The sequence below is a fragment of the Condylura cristata genome, unplaced genomic scaffold (genome assembly GCF_000260355.1).
Source record: "Condylura cristata isolate star-nosed mole 26May11 unplaced genomic scaffold, ConCri1.0 scaffold00014, whole genome shotgun sequence".
Lineage (NCBI taxonomy): Eukaryota > Metazoa > Chordata > Mammalia > Eulipotyphla > Talpidae > Condylura > Condylura cristata.
In genome coordinates this window covers 5,711,577-5,735,923 of record NW_004567115.1, presented here as the reverse complement: position 1 = coordinate 5,735,923, position 24,347 = coordinate 5,711,577, and the positions used below count along the sequence as shown (strand labels likewise).

The 24,347-nt window shown below is 37.4% G+C and overlaps 1 protein-coding gene across 1 annotated transcript in view; it reads right to left on the bottom strand.

Moving 5' to 3' along the window:
• The window catches only part of SLC9A9 (solute carrier family 9, subfamily A (NHE9, cation proton antiporter 9), member 9), a 525,806-nt gene that overhangs the window by 168,658 nt on the left and 332,801 nt on the right, over positions 1–24,347 (bottom strand). The window contains exon 11 of the mRNA XM_012724853.1: positions 22,859–23,012. Within this exon, the coding sequence (XP_012580307.1) occupies positions 22,859–23,012 (154 nt within the window). The remainder of the gene's footprint in view (positions 1–22,858; positions 23,013–24,347) is intronic.

Sequence of the window (24,347 nt, the reverse complement as noted above, 5' to 3'; positions counted from 1 at the left end):
CCCTGCTTCGAAGACTTCTCTGTGAGCTCCACAGGAAACAGGCCTCTGTGCACTGCCTGTGGCCTGGGGGCTGCCTGCAGGCAGCACACTGAGGTAACAAAGCTGCTAAACTCTAGCTCTAAGGCTAAGGGGTCCCTATTTGATGCACAGGGAATCTGTAGACTTTATCACATTCAGCTTTTTCTTTTTTTTTTCTTTCTTCTTTTTTTTTTTTTTAAGGGGTCCTCTGGTCAATTTTAATTGTAGAGAATCTTAGTTGAGTAGTGGCTAAGATCAGTCACACACTAAAATCTGAATTTCCCTCAAAATGAATTGCCACCACCAACTTGGGCCTCCTGCAAGGATCTCTCTTTCTCTTGGTTCTCCTGCTCTTCCCCACCATACCCTAAGGTTAGGGAGGCAGGAGGTAAGTGCATGAGACAGGTTTCATCTGCCTGGGATGATGATGGTAATATTTCTCATTGGCTCTGAAGGATTAGATGTTGCAAACTTTCTCATGTAGGCATTTGTGAGGACTCTTCAGAGGCCCACTCATTCTGGGGCTATAGCCTGTGACCCCAGCTATCCCCTCCTAGGATCCTGAACACCTGACTGTACAGCTCTAACTTTCTTTGCTGTGGCCTCCTTCCTCCCTTGTGACATTCTCGGGGAGGGTCTAAGACAACTGCACACAGGTTTTCTCTACTGCATCAGGCACATTAATCAATAGGAAACAAACTTCTCACCTTCCCAAACTGGGGATCACACTGCATTGCTTCTGCTTCAGCCAGTTTCTGCTGCATTCGATTTCTCAATGAGTCAGGCTGCACTGAGTCTCTCAGTCCTCTTGGGACATGTGTCAAGCTTTTGGATTGTCTCACTGAAACCCTATCTCTTGGGCTTAAGATGAAGGACAAGACTTATCTGTGCTACTGCTTTCTCAACGGAAATGCAGCTCACTGATCAGTCTGGACACTGGGATGTGAGCAGACGTGATACATGTCATGTCCATACAGAAGCTTTGAGAGACTCTGGGAGTTCCAGCCGCTTTGCTCCTGTCCTTTGCTTGAGGATGCCTTGTTGCAGATATGCCTGTTGCTTACACTAGGTCTTGGACAAGAATACAAAAGGCAGAGCCCAGCCAAGCTGCAGCCAGGTCAAACTGAGCTGAGTTGCAAATGAGTAAAACCCAGTCATCCCATACAGAGCCATACTGACCCTTAGTCTGGTAGCTGGAGCAAGAAATGTGATTCGTTTACTGTGAACCAGTGAGATATTAGTGCCACTGACCCTGAAACAAAAACTAACTTATATTCTTGCCAAATAGTGGCCAGAGAGGTAATAGGAAAATTAGGGGGAGTTTACCCTAGAGTCCAAGTAAAGAAAGTGTTTCAAGTAAGAAGGAGGATCATTTGAGGTCAATGTTGTTCAAAGTCCAATAAAGACAAGTGTGAGCTGTGGCCATTTGTTTGTGCAACAAGGGCAGGGACTCAAGGACAGTTTTGGTGGAATGATGGGGGCCACTACCTGATCAGAACAGATTCCAGAGAGACCTAGGAAAGGATTTGTAGACACTGTGAGGCAAAAGTTATTTGCTTTATGGGGCCTCCCTGGTGATCTAGGGGTTAAGTTTCATCACTATCTTCATTACAGCCTGACTTCGATCCCTGATCCCTGGTCAGGGAGCTAATCCACATGGTGCAGCAGACCTCCCCTGTCTTCCCTCAAGCAGTGTATTTCAGCAGAGTCACCTGTTGTGCTCCCCACTCTGTCTGTGGTGAATCCTCTCCCCCCACCCCCATACCTTTGGGGCATTTTCTAATGACCGACAGAGGATGTGATTAATACACAAGCATAAGAATGGGTTGCTGAGGCAGTGGTGTTAGTTGGCTGTGGCAAAACCATGGAAGCGGTGTGTGAGGGCACTGAGGCAGAGGTCAGGAGATATAGAGGTGAAATTGTGGAAGTTGTCTTGTGATTGTTTTTATTCTCTTAGTGTTGAACTGGATAAGCTGTGCAGCAGAAGACTACTGAAGAGGTGGCAGGGGCCTGAGGGGAGCTGAGAGGGTATGGATGAGCATGTCTACTGGAGTGGGACTGTGAATGGGAAGGGGAACTTTACTCCCCAGAGGCCATAGAGACCTACTGTGTGCCTGGTGTAGTGTAAGAACTGGAAGACAATGAGGAAAGATTCAGACCTTCTCTGGGGTGTGAGGCAAAGTAAAGGGTATTGTGGTACAAGTCAGAGGTGCAAGGGCAGTGTAGTATTCACCAGAGCATGGAACAGGAAAGAATATATTCTAGTCAGAAAGTAGGATGCTGCGGATACAAGGGAGGTTCTTACACGGAATGAAGTCTCCTAGTATGAAGCAAGAAGAATGAGCACTCATGGAGGCAAGGAGGCAGAAGACTGTCCTGGTAGTATAGCTGTGTGAGGTCCATAGGTTTCCTGTTCCACTGAAGGAAGGGTAGAGCTGAGCAGAGATGAGGAGCTGAAGAAAAAGAGAAAGAAGCAGAGAGAAATGGGGAAAGAAGACTAGAGAAGACACATGGAACAGAGACAGATGAACTAGCTCTTCTTGCCTACTAGGCACTTGGGTAAGAGATGCATGAGAGAAACAGAAACATGGGTGAGAAACCTATGGGAAGGCTGAATTTTGACTTGTATTTTGATTTCTCTCTTTTCTTCCTAGACTTGCCTGGTCCCTTCTGTCCTTTCCTATGATTTCCCATGAGGATGTACCTTAGACCTGTGGGAAGCTTCCTGAGCACAGTGGCCCTGTTTTGGGCCAACCTTGTTTTTCTTTTTTTCAAAATATTTATTTTTATTTATTTATGCATATAAGAACTGGGGTATAGGCCAGAGGTGTAGGGGGTGAGAGGATTCATCAGAGACAGAGTGGGGAGCAGAACAGGCGGATCTACTACAATGTACTGCTGAGGGGAAGTCTCCTGGTGGAGAGACAGGAGAGGTCTGCTATGCCAAGTGAGTTAGCTTTCTGCCCGGGGATTGAACTCATGCCAGAGTTCCTGGTGAGAGCTTGAAGCACTGAGATTTTAACCACTGTGCCACAAGGGAGGCCCAAGGATATTGGCACCAATGAGGGAATGGGTAACTTTGGGTGCTTCATTCGCAAATTACTTTAAACTATATCATCTCTCTTCTCTCTAGTGAACACTAATTGCATTGAACTTTCTATTAAGAAATTTTTTCTTAAATATTTATTTATTTATGCATACAGAATTGTGGTACAAGTCAGAGGTGCAAGGGCAGTGTAGTATTCACCAGAGACAGAGAGGGGAGCAAGACAGGCAGATTGATGAAGCACACTGATGAGGGAAGCAGTGGGAGGGTCAGGAGAGGTCTGCAGTGCCATGCAGATCACCTCCTGGGCCAGGGATCGAACTTGCACTGAAGTGCTGTGGTCAGCTTGCAGTGCTGGGTCCTAACCCGTTGAGCCACCAGGGAGGGCCTTAAACTTACTTTCTATTGAAGGTCTTAAGCACTATAGTATGTTTTGTCTTTATGCTACAGATGGCAGAGCCCATTTATAGTGTGCTGGTTTAAGGCTCTTGGGGGTGCCCCTCACCTTGCCCATTAACAGAAGAGACAGACACCTCTGCTGAAAAGACAGTGTGGTATGTTTGAGGGGAATGAAAATATAGATGACCTCTCAACAACAGAGGTTTGAGCTGGGTAGGTCTACTGGCAAAACATTTTTTTCTACCTTCTGGGTTCTGCATGGATTCAGCCAACTGGGTATGTTTGTTTGTAAAATCTGTGGATGTTGAACACACAAACACGGAGGTCAACTGAATGACTAAGTCATAATGGGATGTTTAACTGAGGGTGTAGGTACTCCAAGCCCACATGAGATTTAAGGGTCAACTGTGTTTCAATATGACTGAGATATAAGAGTGTGTGAATGAGTCAGTGGTGTGCGTGTATGTGCATGAGCATATATATGCATATTTGGGACAATGTTTATGACCAAGAGACTCGCTGAGCTACAGGCACTGACTTCTGCCATTAGCAGCTGTCTGCCTCCCTGCTTCCATTTGATGCAGTCACCCATGTGACACGACCTCTGTATGCCCCCCAAGCCCCACTTACTGCAAGGATACTTGGTGAAAGTCAGAATTACAGTGTTGTTATTTATGTTTACAGCATGCACTAAAAGTTGTGGAACACATTGAACAGCCCAATGGGAAGTTAATTGTAAGATGTAAACACAAGCCAGATTTCCATTTCACCTTCATGTCCTACTGAGTAACACAGGTTGGCGATTTGGCTCAGTGAATGAGAAAACTTCCTGGCCAAATGTCTGTGTTAAAGATTGGAGGAAGACATATTAAAATATATATATATATATATATATAAAATATCAAAACCATACTGTCAATATACATGAATAACTTTACAAAACACTATGGTTTTCTATCTTTTTTGATGCCAACAGAAAAATTCTCTGAAAATCATTGACTCAAAGTTTTACCTTGAAAAAAGAAAACACAGCAAGTCATAGTTTGAAACGCTCTGTGTGACTTCCATTTAAAATGGTTTCCAGTTAGCAGGCCCTAACGGTGCCCCCTGAGAACTTCCTGCTAAAATGCTTTTGAAGACTCAGAAATGGCAAACAAGTCCACTACTACGGAAAACCCCAAGTAACAGACAAGCCACTGTTATATTTTCACGGGGGTTTTCAATAATCATTGTCTGATGAAGTTATTTTGAGAACAGCAACCAGGTTCCTTGCCTATCTGCGAGACATCAGAAACATACTTTGTTCCTAGCCTCACTATCTGTCCAATTTTTAAAAATTTGTACATGAATCAAACAACCAGAAGGTTTGTAGCAAAAGTCAGGGCAGAGATGGAAGGTAGGATTTGCAGGTTCTGTATTAGTTACACAAAGACAGGGCTTTTGTCTTGTCTACTTGTGCTTTCCTTGACAGCTGCCATAGAACGGACACTCAGTAAGGATTTGGAGCGTGAATGTTAGTGAAAGAAGGAAGGGCTTGGGACAGAGGTAGGCACTGACAATTATCACTGCACCCTGGGGTGGGGAGAGGTCTATGTCTCGGATAGTGTGGTAGCCACGGGAGTGGAGTGTGCTCTTTGTACAGAGGGCAGAAAAACTAAACAGTGAGGACAAGAGAAGGTTCAATACACGGAAGACATAGATTCAAGGCTGATATACACATGATCCTATGATCCTAAGCTTTGGGTTCTAAATGCTGCAAAATGACTTGCTGGTTCTGACTTCAAGACTAGAATGTGATAAACTACCAGATGGGCACTGAGGAGTTGAGGGGCAACCATCAGACCTGTCATTAGCAAATTTTTGTATCTGGAAAGACTTCCCCATATTTCAACTAGCAACGACAAAGAAGCTAGCACAAAGCTTATCAAGATGTTTTATAGAATGAAGAAAAGGACTATTTGTCGGAAGACTAGAAGAAATGAACTTCTGGAATCAGCACAAAGGTTTAGAAAAGTACTAGGCATCCTCAAACCATGAAATAATAATAAGACCCTGGTTGAAAGGTCACCAGAGAAAGAATAAAATCATTGCTGGCATTTAAATGAATTCAATATTACTAGAAAGCAATTCATTAAAATATATTTTGAGCTTTAAAAAATATGCTGCACTTGGACTCTCTAATCCCACTTTTAGTAATTTATTCTAATAAAATAATGAGGTACACAAACTTTTATATGCACATACATGTATGAAACAATCATGGGATAATTGATAATAGTTTTAAATTGAGTCTAGTGTAATATCATGCTCTTTTAAGTTAATATTTTTATATATTCATGATTCATATAATAATTTTGTTATCTAGCCCTTGGAAGACTATTTTTGAGAGATAGCTAATAAGTTAGGAAGTAGAATGCTTATATTTTTAAGAAAAAAATAACAGAGTGCCTGAATTTTGTAAAAATATTGACTGTGAAAAATGTATAGGAAAATGTACTAACATGTTTAGAATAATTATCTCTGTGTAAAGGGACTTTGGGCGAATTTTTTCTGAATAACTTTTAAAGCTTTCTGATTGTATATAATACGTATGTATTAGGTTGTATTCATAAAAAATCAATACCAGTTTAAATACCAGGAATTGGTTAATGAAAAATAGAATTACGATTACTCTTTTGAACATAGATATTTTCTCCCTTCCTTGGTATTCTACTGTAGTAACTGCAGTACAAAAACAAACAGATCCACGGTGACAGTAAATTAAAATCAATAAGTGGTGGAATTATTTAGATGATCTTACCAGGGCACCCTTCAGGGACAAAGGCTACCAGCAGGCAGTTCTGCGCCTTGCCAGAGCCCTGGGTGGTCACACTTCCCATTATAAAGACAGGCTGCGAGGAGGAAAGGAAGAGGGGAAAGTGGAGGGAGAGAAAGAAAGAAGAGAGGAAGAGCTAATATTCTTCCAAGCAGTCCTCTTGTACTGAGGACAACGGCATTTGCATTAAAGCATATTTGACCTCTAATGAGCAATTCTCTATCTCAAGCAATTTTTTCAAAGGGATAGTATCCAGTACTTACTTTTAAAACCTTCAGTTAAAATCCCATATTTGGATTATGTAATTGATCTTTAGGGTGGAAGCAAAATGGTAGTTTTATTACAATTCTTGGATTTTACAGAGTAATTTTTCTTAAACTATTTCATTAAGGTTTAAAATGCATACTAACAGGTAAAAGATTATGATAGATTAAAAAATAAGACTTTTATTTTGAAAAGATGGTAATGACCTCAGGGAATTAAATGATGTCGATGAAAACATTGAAATCTATTCCAACCAATACTAACTACCTCACTTATTACCAAAATGAAATGGGGAGTCCCCACTGCCTAGTGCTTATAAAAATGACTTTTCCATACGGTTTCCAATCTACATTACCAGGACTAGAGTATAGAAAGGGAACATGAAAATATAAGAAGACTATGACTATTTCAAGTTTTATTTCTAGAATGAGAAAGATATATCAGACAAATGCAAAAGCAAATTTGAAGATTCTCTATTATATCTCTCTCTCACACACACACATGCACACACAAAAAGAAAACATAAATATTCATATCAGAATATATAAAATTAGAATGCAAAATATTACTTAAAATAACTATCATGAAAAACTTAATGTATCTCTTTAAGAATCTAACATCTAGTAAAAATACAGAGAAGCATATAGGGAATTAGAGGAACATAATCAAGAAACTCAATTTAATACATATGTATAGAGCTTTTTTTCTTAAAAATAGCAAATAAACATTTTTTCCTGTTTGTGAAAGATATACCTAAATCAGTCATTACTTGATCACAAGAAAATCTTATATTTAAAAGTAGATTATAGATTATACACTCAAAATTTGATAAATTAGAAATTAAAACATTCAAAATGTATTCATTTGACATACTCTGTCAAAAAAATCTATGAGAGAGAAATAAAAAATGAATCATGTCAAATACAATTAATGACTCAGGCAAGGATCCACAATGGATGCTACTAACACTGGATAATATTTGTTGAAAACAGTATATTTGTACATTGGACAGTGCTTATGCATCACCCTGAAGATTAAAAATTAACTACAGAGGTAAAATTATACTTTCACTATGAAAGATTGTAACTGCAAGTATCTGATCAAACAGCATCACCATAATGAGGTAACCTCGCGTACCTGCTGAGCTGAAACACACATTAGCAGACCTGCAATGTTGCCAATGAATATTCTTGCCAAAAATGTTCAACCTGAATCTCAAGCTTTGACCTAATTTTCAGTTTTATGGAAATATAGCAGTAAGAAGAATATATAAGCTGATGCTCTGAAGAAATAAGTCCAGAATGTGGCATAGTGTCCAAAATAACTGATCTGATTACTTCTGAACATCAAAATCAGAGAGAGGGAAAAAAAAAAAAAGAACTAAAGAGACTAAAATGTATTTTTACCAGATGCAGTTCATAACCTTGATTGGATCCTGAATTCAAAAACATCTAGAAAATACTTTTTTTACAATAGCTGGCAAAATCTGAATAGGTACTGATAGAGCTATTGTTTTTATTTTTTGTAAGCACGGTGATGCTATTTTGGTTATCTAAGAGAATGCGTTTACACTTTGAAAATATATGATTCGGTCTGTAGAATATATATGAAATCTGTTCTTACATTCAATGAAGACTATAGGAATGAACAAAATACTCTTGTTTTTAATATATGTGGATATGTCTATAATGTTGATTTCAGCCTTTAGCAGAATTTCTGGTCAAACCATGCCAGACCACTGGCCTGCAGAACTTGAAGGCATTGTTTTAAGCCTCTAAGTCCTGATAAATTTTTTGCACAACAGTGGAAACCTACTACAATAGCCATAGGCTAAACACTGAACCTCAACCTAACTTCAGACTTTTTTTAATAAAGATAGCAAAAGTTAGTAGTAAAGGTAAAATTAAGTTGATAGCATATGGAATACTCACTTTACTCTTAGGTTGAACCATATGAAGTTACCAATATTTGATTATTTTTGAGCTATAAAATGACAACCTCATAGTTGGACACACACATTCCCACACATGAGACACTAGAAAAGTGATTAAATAAATATTTATCATTAAAATGGCTCTAGGGACTAGACAGCTTCATAACTGACTTCTAATTAGGCTTTAAAGGAGATCATTTCTATGTTATACTATTTCAGATACAAAGAGACAGAAAAGGCTTTATTTCATGTCATGAATATAGCATGGCCTTAGTAATAATATCTAAATCTAAGAAAGACACTCCTCTTCACCTAAAAGAAACAAATACAGACTCATCTCAAGTTATTATAGATATAAAATTTTAGGGAAAAGTAATCATTCTGAGAACGTAAGGATAATTCCACCTCAAGACATCTGTTAATATGATTCATTATATCAATAAATTAAAGGAAAAGTATATGATTATCTGAACATATGCTGAAATGCTATTAAAATTCATCTGATATTTCTAATAAAAGATATGCATAAAATGAGTAAAATTGAATTATTTAATGAGTTCTCAGTACATGGATTTGCTCATGTAATCTTTACCCATTTACTCTTCAGAGGCAGAAGCTACAGGATTCCTGTTTCACTCTCTATGCTGAATATCTAGGGTAGGCTGTGCTGAGTCAGAGTATATATGTTTAATTTTTGAAGAAACTGCTGAAATGATTTACAGATTTGCATATCATTTTACATTCCCACCAGCAATGTATTTTTGTCTATAGCTTGTATTTTCATTCTCCTAACAGTGTTTCTGGCAAAGCAAAATATATTTAACAAAGTCCAATTTCTCTCTCTCTCTCTCTCTTTTTTTTTTTTTTATGGATGATGCTCTTAGTTTAATACCTAAGAATCTTTGTGTATTTCAAGCTCAACATGATTTTCTGTTATGTCTCCTTCTCAAAGTTTTATATTTCACTTTAGCATGCAAAATCCATTTTGAGTTTACTTTTATAAAAAAGTCTGATAGGCCAAGGTTCAATGTTTGGCCTACAGCTATTGTAGTAGGATTTCATTATTATGTAAAAAAATTACCAGGACCTAGAGGCTTAAAACAATGCCTTCTAGTTCTGTAGGCCAGTGATCTGGTGTGGTTTGACCAGGAATTCTGCTAAAGGCTGAAATCAACATTATAGGCTGAGCTGGGTTCTTATCTGGAGTTCTGGGGGAAAATCCACTTCCAACTTAATTGTGGTTTGCCAGCTTCAGTTCTTCATAATTGTAGCCTTGTTGCTCCACCTCTGTGCTGGCCCAGTCTGCCAACCAGGGGCACACTCTCATGATCTCTAAGCTGCCTGTATTCTTTGCCCTGGGGCCACTTCTATCTTTAAGAAGCTCCAGAGCACCCCGTGCTTCTTGTGTTTTGAATGTCTGATTTCCCCTTCTATGAACTGCCATGTAACTTAAGCACAAGAGTAAAATCCATCACATTTCTAGTTTTTAGGACTTTGCAAGGAATGTACAGCAGCGGGGAGAAGTGGCAGGAATTTTTTTTTTTTATTAATTCATTTATTTGTGCATACAGAACTGGGGTATAGGCCAGAGGCTCAGGGGCGGCGAGAGGCTTCACCAGAGACAGAGCGGGGAGCAGAACAGGCAGATCGACGAAGTACACTGCCGAGGGGAGCAGCGGGCGGGTCAGGATAGGTCTGCCACGCCATGTGTTCTCCTCCGGGGCAGGTGGGAATCGAACTCATGCGGAAGAGGCTTTAGCTTCTCAGTGCTGTGCTTTAACCCGCTGCCCAAGCAGGAAGTGTTTTTTGGAAGTCGTTTTAGGTTTCTGCCTACCACATGTATCCAATGATTCCAACATCATGTGTTGAAAATACTATCCCTTTGCTATCGAATTGCCTTTGCACCGTTGTTAAAATCAATGGCCATCTTTGTGCAAGTCTATTTCTGAACTGTCTACTGTTTAGTACCACATTTCTTTGAGATGGCAACTTTAAGGTAAGTCTTAAAAATCAAGCAGTGTACGTACTGTAACTTAATTCTTTTTGAAAAATGGTTTAGCTCTCCTAGTTCCTTTGCCTTTCTATGTAAATTTCAGTCCGTTTTTCTGAATTCACAAGATATTCACTTGGGGTTTTCATTCAAAACACATTAATCTATGAATCAAGAAATAGGGAATTGATATCTTCTTTTTTTTTTAAAAGATTTATTTATTTGTGCATACAGAACTGGGGTATAAGCCAGAGACTCAGGGGTGGTGAGAGGCTTCACCAGAGGCAGAGTGGGGAGCAGAGCAGGCAGATCGACGAATTACACTGCTGAGGGGAGCAGCGGGCGGGTCAGGAGAGGTCTGCCATGCCATGTGGTCACCTCCGGGGCAGGCGGGAATCGAATTCATGCTTCTTAGTGCAGTGCTTTAACCCGCTGTGCCACCAGGGAGGGCCGGGAATTGATATCTTAACAATATATATTTTTAGATTTATCCCTAAACAATCAAAATATTTGAATTTATTTTAAGAAGTATTTTAAAATTAACATCTGTGTCCAGCTGTTCAATATTAGGATCTGGAAGTGCACTGGATTTTTAATGCTAAATCTTGTATCCTCAATCCTAACTAAACTCTTATTGTTTCTAAAAGCTTCTTTTACTTTTGTAAATTCTTTGTATACATCAATGACGATATCTGCAAGCTGGGCAATTATCTTTCTTCCTTTTCATTATCTACAAATCTTAGTTATTTTTATTTCCTACTACTATAGTTAGGATTACTATTACAGCATAGAACAAAATTGTAATAGTGAATATCCTCATCCTATTCCAGATATTAAGAAGAAACTTCACCATTAAATATGTGTTAGTTTTGGATTTTTATATATGTCCATTACCAGTTTAAGGACATTTAATTCTATTTCTAGCTTGCTAAAAGCTTATGTTTTTAAGCCTGCAGGAAAAGTTTTTTCTGTCAAGTACTTCTTCTGCACCAACTGATACAATTATGTTGTTCTTTAACATGTTATACGATAGATTTCATTATTTAATATTTGAACATCAGCCTAGTTTTGAAATTTTGCCATCAATCCCCCGTACTTGCAGTGTTTAGTCATTTTATGTATTCATGCATTTGATTTGCTAATATTTTGTTGAGGATTCTTGATTTCATGAGAGACATTGGTCTATGATTTTACTTTCCTGTAATGCTGTCTGGCTTTGGGATTTGTGTTATTTTGCTCTCTTGAAACAATCTAGTCAAAAAATAGGCAGAAGAGCTAAAAAGACCTTTCCAAAGAAGAAATGCAAATGGGCAAGAGACATATGAAAAAATGTTCAACATCAATTATAATCAGGAAAATGCAAATCAAAGCCACGACATACATCTAACACCAGTGAGAATGGCACATATTACAAAAAAAAAAAAAAAAAGGAAATAACAAATGTTGGTGAGGATGTGGAGAAAGAGGAACTCTCTTACACTGCTAGTGGGAATGCAAACTGGTGCAACCATTATGCAAAGCGGTATGGAGATTCCTCAAACTACTAAAAATGGAACTACCAGGAATTCTATTCCTAGGAATCTACCCAAAGGACAATAAAACAGTAATTCAAAAGGCTACCTAAACCTCTATGTCTATTTCAGCACTGTTCCCAATAGTAAGATATGGAAACAATCCACCCAAATGCCCAAAAATCGATGACTGGATCAAGAAGCTGTGGAATATATACACAAAGGAATACTATTCAGTAATCCAAAAATATAAAAATCATGCCATTCCCAGGAATTTGGATAGAGCTAAAAGGAATTATACATAGTGAAATAAGTCAGAAGGAAAAGGAAAAACATGGTTTCCTTTTAATAATAACAAATAAAAAACAATAAACATACAACTATGAATTAGAGACACTGTAGGGGGAGGAAAAGGGAAAGGGATTAAAACAGGGGAGGGAATTTGGTCTTATACAAGGGACTGTGGTGATGGTGTACTGGTGAATTGGTGATGGGAGTTTTTCAGGAATTATACCTAAAAGGAGAAATTATGCTTTGTAAAAAAAAAAAAAATGAAGGATTATGTAAAATATATATAAAATAAAATAATTTGGAAAATGGTTGTATCTTTTAGAAGAAATTGGTTATAATTGATGTATTTTTTCCCCAAAGATTTATTTATTTATGCATACAAGAACTGCGCTACAGGCCAGAGATGTGGAATGGGGAAAAGAGAGGATTCACTGGAGAAAAAGTGGGGAGCAGAATAGGCAGATCTACTGAAATACACTGCTGAAGGGAGTAGCAGATGAGGCAGGAAATGTCTGCTGTGACATGTAGGTAGCTCCCTGGTTAGGAATGAACTTGTGCTGTGGTGGCTGTGGATAGATACACAGTGCTGTATTTAACACCTTGTGCCACCTGAAGGCCCTTATGTATCTTCTTTCAAGGAAACATTTACCAGTGAAATCATCTGAGTCTATAGTTTTGTTTGTTTTCTTTTCTTTTGAAATGTTTTAAACTATGAATTCTGTTTCCTCAGTAGATAATGTGAAAACTGAGTTCATCTCTTTCTCTTGAATGAATTTGGCAGTTTGTCAAAAATTGCCAGTTGATACAGTTCATCTATTTTGTTGAATTATGTGGGTAGGTTGTTCATGGGATTCTCTTACTGTCCCATTAATATCCTAAGGTCTGTCATAATACTTCACTTTCATATTGGTGATTTGGACTTTTTGTTTGTCAGGCTAGACATTCATCAGTTTTATGGATAGCAAAAGAAACAATTTTTGGTTATTGTTTCTCTATTATAATTGATTTATGCTCAAATCTTTTATTATCCTTCCTTTTGCTTGCTTTGGGTTTAGTTTACTCTTTCAATCTTCTAGTCCTGGAAGACGAGGTTGCTGATCTGAGAACTTCCTTGTCTTCTAATATGAGCATTTAGTGCTATGAGTTCCTTTCTGAACAAATTTTGATTGTTTTCATTTTTCCTTAGCTACAAGATATTTTCAAATTCCCTTGATATTTTATCTTTGAACTATGTTTTGTTTCTTTTCTTTTTTTTTTAGAATTGTGTTACATTTCAAACATCTTAGGATTTTCCATTTAATTTTTGTTATGTATTTCTAGTTTATATTTGCCATGACAGAGAACAAACATTGCATCATCTGAATTCTCTTAAGTCTGTAAGTTTTGTTTGATGACCTGGAATGTGCCTATTTCACTCTCTCTGTGTGCACTTGAATAGAATGTGCATTATGCTGCTCTAGGGCAGAGTGTTCTATAAATGTCAATTAAACTCAGTTGGTTAGTGGAAACATTCAGTTCTTTCATACTCTTGTTTTTGCTGTCAATTTGTGATACTGATTACATGTAGGAGGTACTGCAGTTGTCAGCTATAAGTTTATTTCTCTTTTCGGATTTGTCAGTTTTTGCTTCCTGTGTTTTAAGGCTCTTTTGTTAGAGGTAAACATTTTTTATGTAGTCATGTTTTCTTGATAACTTGACTCCACCATTATGTAGTATTGTATCATTCCTGGGAAATGTTCTTCCTCTGAAGGCCATTTTGTCTAATAAATTTGGCCACTTCAGCTTCAATTTGATTGTTGTTTACATGATTAAGCTTTTTATCCTTTTATTAGCCTATCTATATTATTATACTTACTTTCTTGTATACAGTATATTAACATATAATTGAGATTTCTTTTTTCACTTTGATAATTTAATTCTTTTAATTTTTGCTCTTATACCACTTAAATATAAGGTAATTATTAATATGTTTAGATTTAGAGCAACTACTATCTTATTCCTTCTTTTTTGCTTGTTTCTTCTGGGCTTTCTATCATTTTCTGCTCTGTCTTCTTCTGGGTTATTTGAATTTGTTTCATATTTCATGTCATTTATTGGATTTTTTACTACATTTTATTGTTTGGACTTTTTACTGGCTGATCTAGAAGTTGCAATATAAATACTTAACTTTTCATGGCCTACTTTGAACTAATATTTTACCACTTCAAGTGGAATATAGGAAACTTATTACTTTGCAGATCACTTTACTCTCTCCCTTTATCAAAGCCTCAAGAAACATGCCTAATTTTTTTCCCCAATGACCATATATAGAATAAAGATTTTATGAGGAAAAATAGTCAGTTGTATTATACAGATATTTACAGTTTCTGCTGCTCTTCTCTATTCCTGTAGTTCAAAATTCCTATCTAATATAATTTATAGTCTTTCTGAAGGAACCCTTTTAGATTTTTAGAGCAAGTTTGATGGTGAAAGAGTTCACTCTTGCTGTTGTACTGATTGGAATTTCTCATAGTCTACTTTCAAATCCACAGACTTTCACCAGTAATCCCTTATTTTGTTATGCTATGCTTTTTTTTTTTTTTTTTTTGGCTATTACTTTTTTGGTTGTTACATTTTCAGTTCTAAAGTTTCCATTTATTTATTTATTTATTTTTTGGATCTTTTATTTCTCTACTGATTTTCCCCCTATTTTTCTGTTTCTTACCATTATGATTGCTCTTTGTTCTTAGAGCATGGTTATAATGGCCGTTTTAACGTCTTGTGTGTTATTTCAACATTTGTACTATCTTCGGATTGAAGCTGTTGAGTATTGTCTTTTCCCATATGAAATAGTAACATTCTTCTGGTTTTTTGTTTGTTTGTTTTGTTTTTGTTTTTTTTTATAGGCTGAGTGATTTTGGATTTCTCCTGGCATTTTGAATATGATTACATTAAGTGACACCAAGCCTGATACGTTGAACGACATAGCATCTTTTTTAAGGAGAAATTTCATATTTTCTTTTATCAGAAATCAGTCATATTAGGCCTCAAGTCAAGTTCTTATGTTCCATTGCCTATGGTTCCTCTGTCAGCTCAGTTTCAAAGCCATTACCGTGCTATTCAGATCTGTCTTTCATTTGTGCCATAGAGAGTCCATTCTGGTGCGCTCCCCTATTGTTTGTCTTTGGAGTATTGTTTGGGGTCATTCACAGCATGCACAACTGGGGGGTATGTCCAAAAGCTTATTATTTACAACTTTATTGGATCATTTTCTTAAGCTCCTTCCATTCCAAAATATCCTTCACATTTTCTGGCTTTCCAAATCTGGGTCGTTAGCTTCCCTAACAGGATACATATTTCCAAAGGTTAAAAAAAAAAATAATATTTGCATTTGTTTCCACAAAAAAAGGTACAATAGGATTTCTCCTTCAAGACCTCAGGACCTCAGTATCTCTGTCGGAACTTTAGGCATCTGCCCAGTGTTGCTGACATTACCACCAGTGCTATCTTAGGATTCTCTCATTCACTGGGACGAGAAGGTGAAACAAAGAGCAAAATCAGAGGATTGTTCCTGATCTTACTCATGTGGTTTCTTATCTTCTTCCTTTGCCTGCCTCCTTTTCTGAGCCCCCAGACCAAAGATTTCATTTGCAGATCTTTCTGTCTCCTTTTTTTTTTTTTATAGTTATAGTCTTTGAAATGCTTTGGAGTTCCAATCAAGAGATTCCAGTGGGAAAACAAGGGAAATTCATCATAGTATCCTGAATTCATGTTTCCTTCCCCAATCTGTCTGCACCATTTACTTTTAAGCATCTTCATCCTCAGAGACTTGCTGCATGCATTCTGTCCAGAGCTTGGAGTTGCATTCAGTGGAAGAGTTATGGGAGGGGGTGATATATGCTCACTCTGTCTTACCAGAACTGAATCTCTCCCAAAGCTGTTTGAATAACAACTTCTATCTATTGCAGTTAATTAAAATCAGTTTTTTCCCTCAGACTTAATCTATTACCTGAAGTAAAGGCACATCTATTATTTAAAGTAAGGTAACTATTTTGGGTCATATTTTATGTTAACAGCTTAATAATTTCTCTTAAATAAATCAGAAGATTCACTAATAAGCTTAAAAATGGTTATTGCTATTGATATACTCAAGAACATGTTGGAGAAGATAAATAAGAATGTACCTCATATACTAAAGTGGACAGTTTTGAAGTGAAACTGTACTTTTGAAATTCAGAATATTCTGTGCATAGAAAGAAAGCATGTTCAAGCCTCCAGGTGGTTAGGATCTGCTAAAATTAAGGATGTGGTAATTCATAATACTCATAAAAACCTAGGCTATTTGAAGGTCAAATTAAGGTTCCAATATCTCTAATGGAATATGTCAAACTAGATTGATTTGAACAATAATTATTTGGATTTATGAAACAATTTTAGAAGTACTAAGGAAGGCAGAACAATTTTAAATGGGGGCTAGGAGGAATATAAAGTATGAATCTATATTCAAATGAGAAAATTAGTTTTCAGTATTTCATGACAAAAGGTATTTCTCAGACCTATATGCTGAAAAAAATGATATAAAATATATAAACAGGTACAGTGTCAATGCAAAATAATGAAACTGATAAAAAGTAATGAAATGATACAAATTAAATATGTGGAAGTATCCCAAGCAAAGATTATTATGTTCAAGAAAAAGAAGCAAGCTTTAGAAGGAATCTTTCTAAGCTGCTGGATAAATAGCAAACTTTTGCCAGCATTTTTCTTTAAGAAGCTTATGATTCTGAATCTAGAATAAGAAACTGCTCATAGAATTGATGAATCGAGTTACTACATGAAATGAACTAAGTTCTGCAGACTATTTCTTTCTATTTCATATGTAAGCCATGCTTTTGCAAACATAATTAAATACTAGCAATTTATATATGAGTATGTGTGTGCATGTATATCCCATAGACAATAAAAAGGTGTTTAGATAAGAACAGGTTCTTAGGTGGTCATTTGGGAATTGTTTCAGCAACATTTGCTGCATACTCATCGTGCATCCTAAATTCTTTGTAGATATAGTACTTAATCTTCATAACAATCCAGAGAGGTAGATATTACTGCTATTCCAATTTTCAAATAAGAAAATTAAGGCACAGGGAATGAAATTTATTGTTTAAGATCATACAGCTAATAAGAGAAGGAGACAGGAGTTGGGACTCCCCAAAATGTGTGTGCTGATTTGCTTCATTAATATACCAAATGAAACAAATTATTAAATATGTATGAGACTGTGAATGCTAGGAAGGAGACTAAACACAACAATGATATATTGAGGGAAATTAATTATACTATACTTCCATTTTATATTAAATTAATGTTTTCTCACCTCAGTAATAAAGAAGGTCTGTATGTAAACAGAAGTATTTAATTCTGCTATCATTTAAGATTTAAAAATACTACTAAGGACAGTTCTCTCTTTACCTTCCTGTGCATTGTTATGATAGTGGTTATTAAAAATTGTGTAGTTAAAGATGCTTTGATAAAGAAAATACCCTCAGAAGCATAAAAAGAAGATGGGTTAGAAACCCAAAGTAGAATTTAAATGCTTAATTAAATAATGATAGTGAATGCATCATACTCTCAAAAAGTTATTTACTCTGCAATTGATACAGGCCAGCTATACAGACATGTACAATTTTTATTTTATTTGTGGCAGAGGCAAACAGCAAGCTAACATAGCATCCCAAATGGGGCTAGGAAAGGGATTTGTGAGGGCCATAAATCTTATAACTAAGGAAGACAAACACCTCTGTCATCCCACCTTAGCTACTTTGGAACAGGATTGACTTGTTTACCTTTAACTGTGCTGGGCCAAAGAGAAAACTTGCATAAGAAAATTTCTCTTTGCTGCATGGGCAGGTCAACTCAGTCACTGAGGATGGATGAAAATTTCCCATGTTTGTTTCCTTCAGGTCTGTCTTGGTTATAAAAGCACACCTCTTTCTCCTCAGAGAATTTGTTAACCAAGTAGATTGCAGGGTCAGGGATAAGCTTACTTATTTAGGGTGACAAAAGAAAGCACTGATTGGGCCTGCAGGTTCAGGGCTCAGGCTGTCAGGGGTGGTGGCCGGCTTTGCAGAATGTGATGCGGCCCTGAATCACTTTGCCAGGCTGGTTTTGCCTGGCTTAGGAGGTAGCTTCTGCTAATATCCAGCTGACTCACAAAGAGGTTATGTGCTTATATTTCATTATTTAATATCTGGCATAGTGTAATAAAGCTGCCTCTTATTGTTCGAGATGTTAGAAGTCAAACTATGGAAACTGAAGGAGTCATGGGGAGACCACTGTCCAGTGCCATCTGGAATACAAACTCTGTACGGCTCTGGTTGCAAGGCTTTCTGCTCTAGTGCCCAGATATTTTGAAGAGATGGTTTAGTGTTCCTACTAGGGGAGCTTAGGAATGATTTGCCCGGTGGTATCATCTCTATCCTCACGTGCTTTGATAGTTTCATGTGAGATGGCCTATCTCAAACTAAAGATAGATTATACCCAAAATGAATTACCACTGCCAGAATGTTCTGCCCTGTTAGTTTTTGAGGTTTATTTGTAAATATAAGTGCTCATTTGGTAAATAATCTTGTTTGCTGATTAACGGCAGAGTTGGTCCTTGGAGATTGAGAGGTTGAGTAAAATGTAAAATGTATTCCACTGCAGGCAGAGGTCCAGATTCTAATCAAGAAAGTATTCTGCCTCCTTTTATGTGAAAATCTCCAAAATAATACTGACGGCATCTTTTCTTTTTCTCTAGAAATTTGCGAATCAAAGATCGGTGATTTATTTCAAATGCTGCCTTAAAATATTTTATTATTTTTAAAGAAAATGACTCAGTTTAGGACAAGAAATGTGAATGTTTAGGACAAGTCTTAAAAATGAAGAATTTGGGCCCTCCCTGGTGGCGCAGCGGGTTAAAGCACAGCACTAAGAATCTTAAACCACTTCCACATGAGTTCCATTCCCGCCTGCCCCGGAGGTGACCACATGGCGTGGCAGACCTCTCCTGACCAGCCCGCTGCTCCCTTCAGCAGTGTACTTCATTGATCTGCTTGTTCTGCTCCCCGCTCTGTCTCTGGTGAATCCTCTCACCTTCCGCATCTCTGGCCTGTACCCCAGTTCTATATGAATAAATAAATAAATCTTTAAAAAAAAAATGAAGAATTTGTTTCATATGTAAAGATCAGTCTGAGTTTCTCTAAGCATAAGATCATTGCTTTCTCAGTGACTCCATAAAAGTACAACTTCATATTAATATATCAAATCTTATATAAAACATTTTATTTCTATTGTGACCGTTGTATTTTCATGGCAGTTTTATAGGGCTAAAAAAATCTCAAATACATGCCTAATAGCTTAAAAGAAAAATGTGGAATTGAAAAAAATCAAGAAGGTAATGTAGAGTATGTACATAAATAATATGTCAAGTGAGGATGTTTGAATTCACAGGACATTTGCATTTCTGTCTCTTGATTTCCCCATTCGTGACATTTTATTAAAGCTCTAATTTACTTATATTCTGTTATTTTATTGAAAGAATCTGACATGTAAGCTGGTTAATGAGACTTGGCTCTGCAAACAAGCGAAGTCTAACTAAATATAGTCTAAATCATGGACAACTATCATTTACAAATGATACATGAGATTGAGGATTTTTTTGATGACATTATAAGCCATGACAGAGAAGTGGAACATATGATGATATTGTTATAACCAAATTTATGCCATGTTTGTATACGCAGTTGTACATACACTAACTTATGACCCTGTTCTTTTATATTATTCTAGAATTCTCTATTTCCCTTTCACTAATAATGCTCCTTCTCCTCTAGTTAGTCCCTGCCTCCCACCACTGTATGTGCTAAGGAACTCAAGATGCAGGTTAGGTGTGTCTGTGGGCAAATCTGGCACTATTTACTATGAGCTCCTTTTCATCTTGGGGTTAGGAAGTCTAAACCAACAGTTGGTTTCCAAGTATGATGCTGGAACCAGCAGCATCAGCATTGTCTGGAATGTGATAAAAATGCACACTCTTAGACCCTGACCCAGACACACCAGATCAGAAACTGGGGGCTTAACAACCCCTCCAGGTAATCCCAATGCTCATGTTTGAGAACCATTGGTTTTAATGTGGCTCTGTTGTCCTATCTTCTGCCTGTTTGGGGTGACCTCCTGGGTACTCACATACCTATGCACTTCAGCTTCCCCACTCTGATTTCTACATGGGTGGTCTGTCTGCCTAGATTTCAGATCAACATGCTACTTCCCAGCTGACATTTCTACGTTGTGTGCCAGACTGGCTTTCTACCAGCTCCTTTTTTTTTTTTTTTAAGATTTATTTATTTATGCATACAAGAATTGGGGTACAAGCTAGAGGTGCAGGGACAGTGAGAGGATTCATCATAGATAGACTGGGAAACAAAACAGGAAGACCTACTGAAATATACTGCTGAGGGTAGCAGCAGGTGGGTTAGGAGAGGTCTGCTGCAGCATGTTGAGTTAGAGATTGAACTCCTGCTGCAGTGGCTGCGGATAGCTTCATAGTGTTACGCTTTAAGCCTTCATACCACCATGGAGGCTGTCAGCTCCTTTCCCTAAATACTATACCACACCTTCCTGCCCTTACCACTCTTCTTTTCTGCCTGCTGGCCAAGGCTGTCGCTGAATTTTTTTGTGCCATTTGGTGTCAACTCCCATAAGGGACAACCCCATGCTGTGCCTCCCAGCAGGCCAAATAACACTGTCCTCAACTGACCTTCAGGCCTCTCCCCCCTGGATGCTAGGGTTGACATAACTACCTTCCCTTTTTAGGCCCTGTCCAATAAACTGGATAGTTGCTTCAATCTGTCTGAAGCTCCACTATTATACACTTTTCTCTCTGGTGATTCAAAAATCAGGATACTGCCTAACTATGACATTTATTTGAAGCCAAGGATTGCCTTTGGAAAGCACTGTTCGAGAGTTAAGTAAACATTTTAGGATAAACTAGGTTTTGATTTGGGGTCAGCCTCTGTAGGGGAAAGAAAAGTAATGGTAGAAAGTGAGTTGAATTACTCTAAGAAAATGCTCATGTGACTAATTTAGGTTCTGTTATTCAATTTACCTGAGAGGGTATTCAATTCTTTTTCCTTTGTGGACTGGTATATTGCAACTTTGACTTTCCAAGCCCAGTTTTTCTTCCTGCATGGATCTACCTATTGAATTTTATTTTCCATCAACCTGAACACTCTACTATCTTACTGATAGTTCACAGGGGACCTAATGCTGTAGTTTAGTGCAATGTGTACTCATCCATGGGAGCCTATTGGTAACCACCACTGTGCAAGAAATTGCAGGACATATTTATATGCCTAGAAAAACAATTCAAGAATCATTTCAAAACTCTCTTCATTCAACTTTGGTCAAAGCCCCTTATGTGTTAAGCAATATTTACATTACCCCAGGAGGCCTTTCTCCCCCTGATTTTAGTTTAAAGCAGTCACTTGACCTAGTTTAGACATTCTTCTTGCATAAAAGGTGTGAGTCCTGCTTCTGTTTTCTCTTTATCAAGTGGATAGAAAATTATCAGTAAATGCTTAACAAAACAATTTACACTTCTGGTTATATTCACTCAATTTTCAGGTAGCAATTATTTATTCTATCCTCTCTGTGCAGGTACTAGGTTGTGCTGGAGCAACAAAGTCCTTGTCTGAAATAATCTTGGAAGTTCTTTTCCAGTCAGCTGGATCTTTTCTGGTCAGTTGTGGTGGGTATGGATTTTTCTTACAGAGGATGGGAGGGGACGAGGACAGGTTTGCATGATCATTAAGGTGTATAGCATTGAGAAATAAAATGTGATTTACCTAGAGCATTTTTGAATACTGGGGCATATAAAAGTGTGATACATGTCAAATAAACAAAGACAACAACACTTTGTAATAGATTTACACATTTTCATTATTGGCACAGACTATTCATTTTTGTCAAATCATCTAATCATCTATTTTAGATTTATAGCAATCATCTTCAAACACTGGTTATGTGGGGACCTTGACTGAAGGCTTGACTCACATTTCCTTTGAGAAATTGTCTCTTGTGTATATACCATCATCTGGCTGAAAAAACAACTGGCCAATCAAGTGTGTTATAGTATTTTCTGTGTCCCCAATCATACCCTAAGTGCTGTGAGGGATTGAAAACTAAACAAATTCATATTCTCATTAGTATTATAGTTTTTTTTTTTTGTATAAATTCTATTGAATTGTGGGCCTCTTGAGGACATGATTTGATTTAACCACTCTGTAAACTCTATAGTACTGAATGGGTATTATTAAATGAAAGAATTCATACATAAGCTCATTTCTAGGAACAGACAGTAAATAGACATCACCCTGAAAGTTCTAGAATTCTAGGAAAATTCATTTTATTTGTAACAAGTCACATTGTTTTACCTCATGAATGAGAGTCCACTTTACCCCAAGAAGAGCTTATGCACAGACTTACTATTGTGCACTCGACCCGGTCAGCAACATCAAAAATGCAACAGCACAAATTGTGTCTATAATGATTTCTTATGTTAAGCGGCACCACTCACCTGATCTGCAGCCAGGTCAGCATGGGCGTGGTCCCTCCTCCAAATACCCAGACTGTGAAGAACACAAGGAGAAGCGTGGTGGTAAACATCATTTGTTTGGGCTGAGATTCCGTGTTCCGAATGGCCAGGGCAAATGCTATTGCTCCTCGCAAGCCTTATAGGGGAAATAAAAAGGTAAAATTTCATGAGTCTCTTTCTCATTTTTTGGAATTCATCTTTAAAACTTGCTGACAAATAAAATTACTTTTTTAAATTAATATTTTTTTTTTTGCTGGATTCACATGCAGTTGGAAGAAATGAGACATTCCACCTAATGATAATATTTTACAAGAGTATAGTAGAATCACACAACCAGAATTTTGACATTAAATTTTTGTTGCCACTTAGCTCCCTCATATTGCCTTCATTTTTCTATTAGAATTATCTGAGAAGTATATGTCTCAAGATATGTGTGTATGTAGGTAGGTAGATAGGCAGATGTGTGCAAGTAGGTAGGTAGGTAGATGTATGTAAGTAGATAGGTAGCTGAGATAACATTGTTGCTTGTGCTTTAGGGGTTCCCATACCCCGGAACAGCTATAGTACTACACAACAGTCTGTTGTGTTTCCTTCCCACTGTGTTCTTGCCCCGCCCTCTCTGGTAGCTTCCTTTCTACCTTCAGATTGCTAGTAATTAGTTTGGCTTTTTCTGATCCTTGTCTTATTTTTTTCTTTATATTGCACATATAAGTGATACCATCTGGTATTTGTCTTTCTCCTTCTGGCTTATTTAGCTTAGTATAATCCCTTCCAGCTCCATCCATTTTGCCACAGTGAGAGTTTATCTTTCTTAAATGCTGGGTAATATTCCAATATACATATATCGCATCTTTTTGATCCATTCATATAGTTTTGGGTACCTAAGTAGTTTTCATAGATTGGCTATTGTAAATACTCCTATGGAATGAAGTATATATTTTCTTTTGAAGTGGTTTATTTATTTACTTATTTTTTTGTATTTTTTGGGTAGAGACCTGCTGGAATTCCTATGAAATGGAATTACATATAAAAGATCCACTTTTAATCTTTTGAGACCCTCCCTCGAACTGATTTCAAAATGGCCCAGAACAGTCTACATTCCCACCGACAGTATAAGAGCATTACTTCCCCCACCCCACATCCTCACAAATACTTGTTTTTGTTCTTTTTGCTATATCTCCAACAGCAAGGAGACAAATGAGAAAATATAAACAATTGGGGCTATATCACTCTAAAAAGTTTCTGTATAGCAAAAGGAGTTATTACTAAAACAAAAAGAAGCCTTGCTGAATGGGAGAAAATATGTGAACACCATACAAAAACACCCCCTCAAAAATTAAGTAGAGGCCCTCCCTGGTGGCGCAGCGGGTTAAAGCACAGCACTGAGAATCTGAAGCCGCTTCCGCATGAGTTCGATTCCTTCTGCCCCGGAGGTGACCACATGGCGTGGCAGACCTCTCCTGACCCGCCC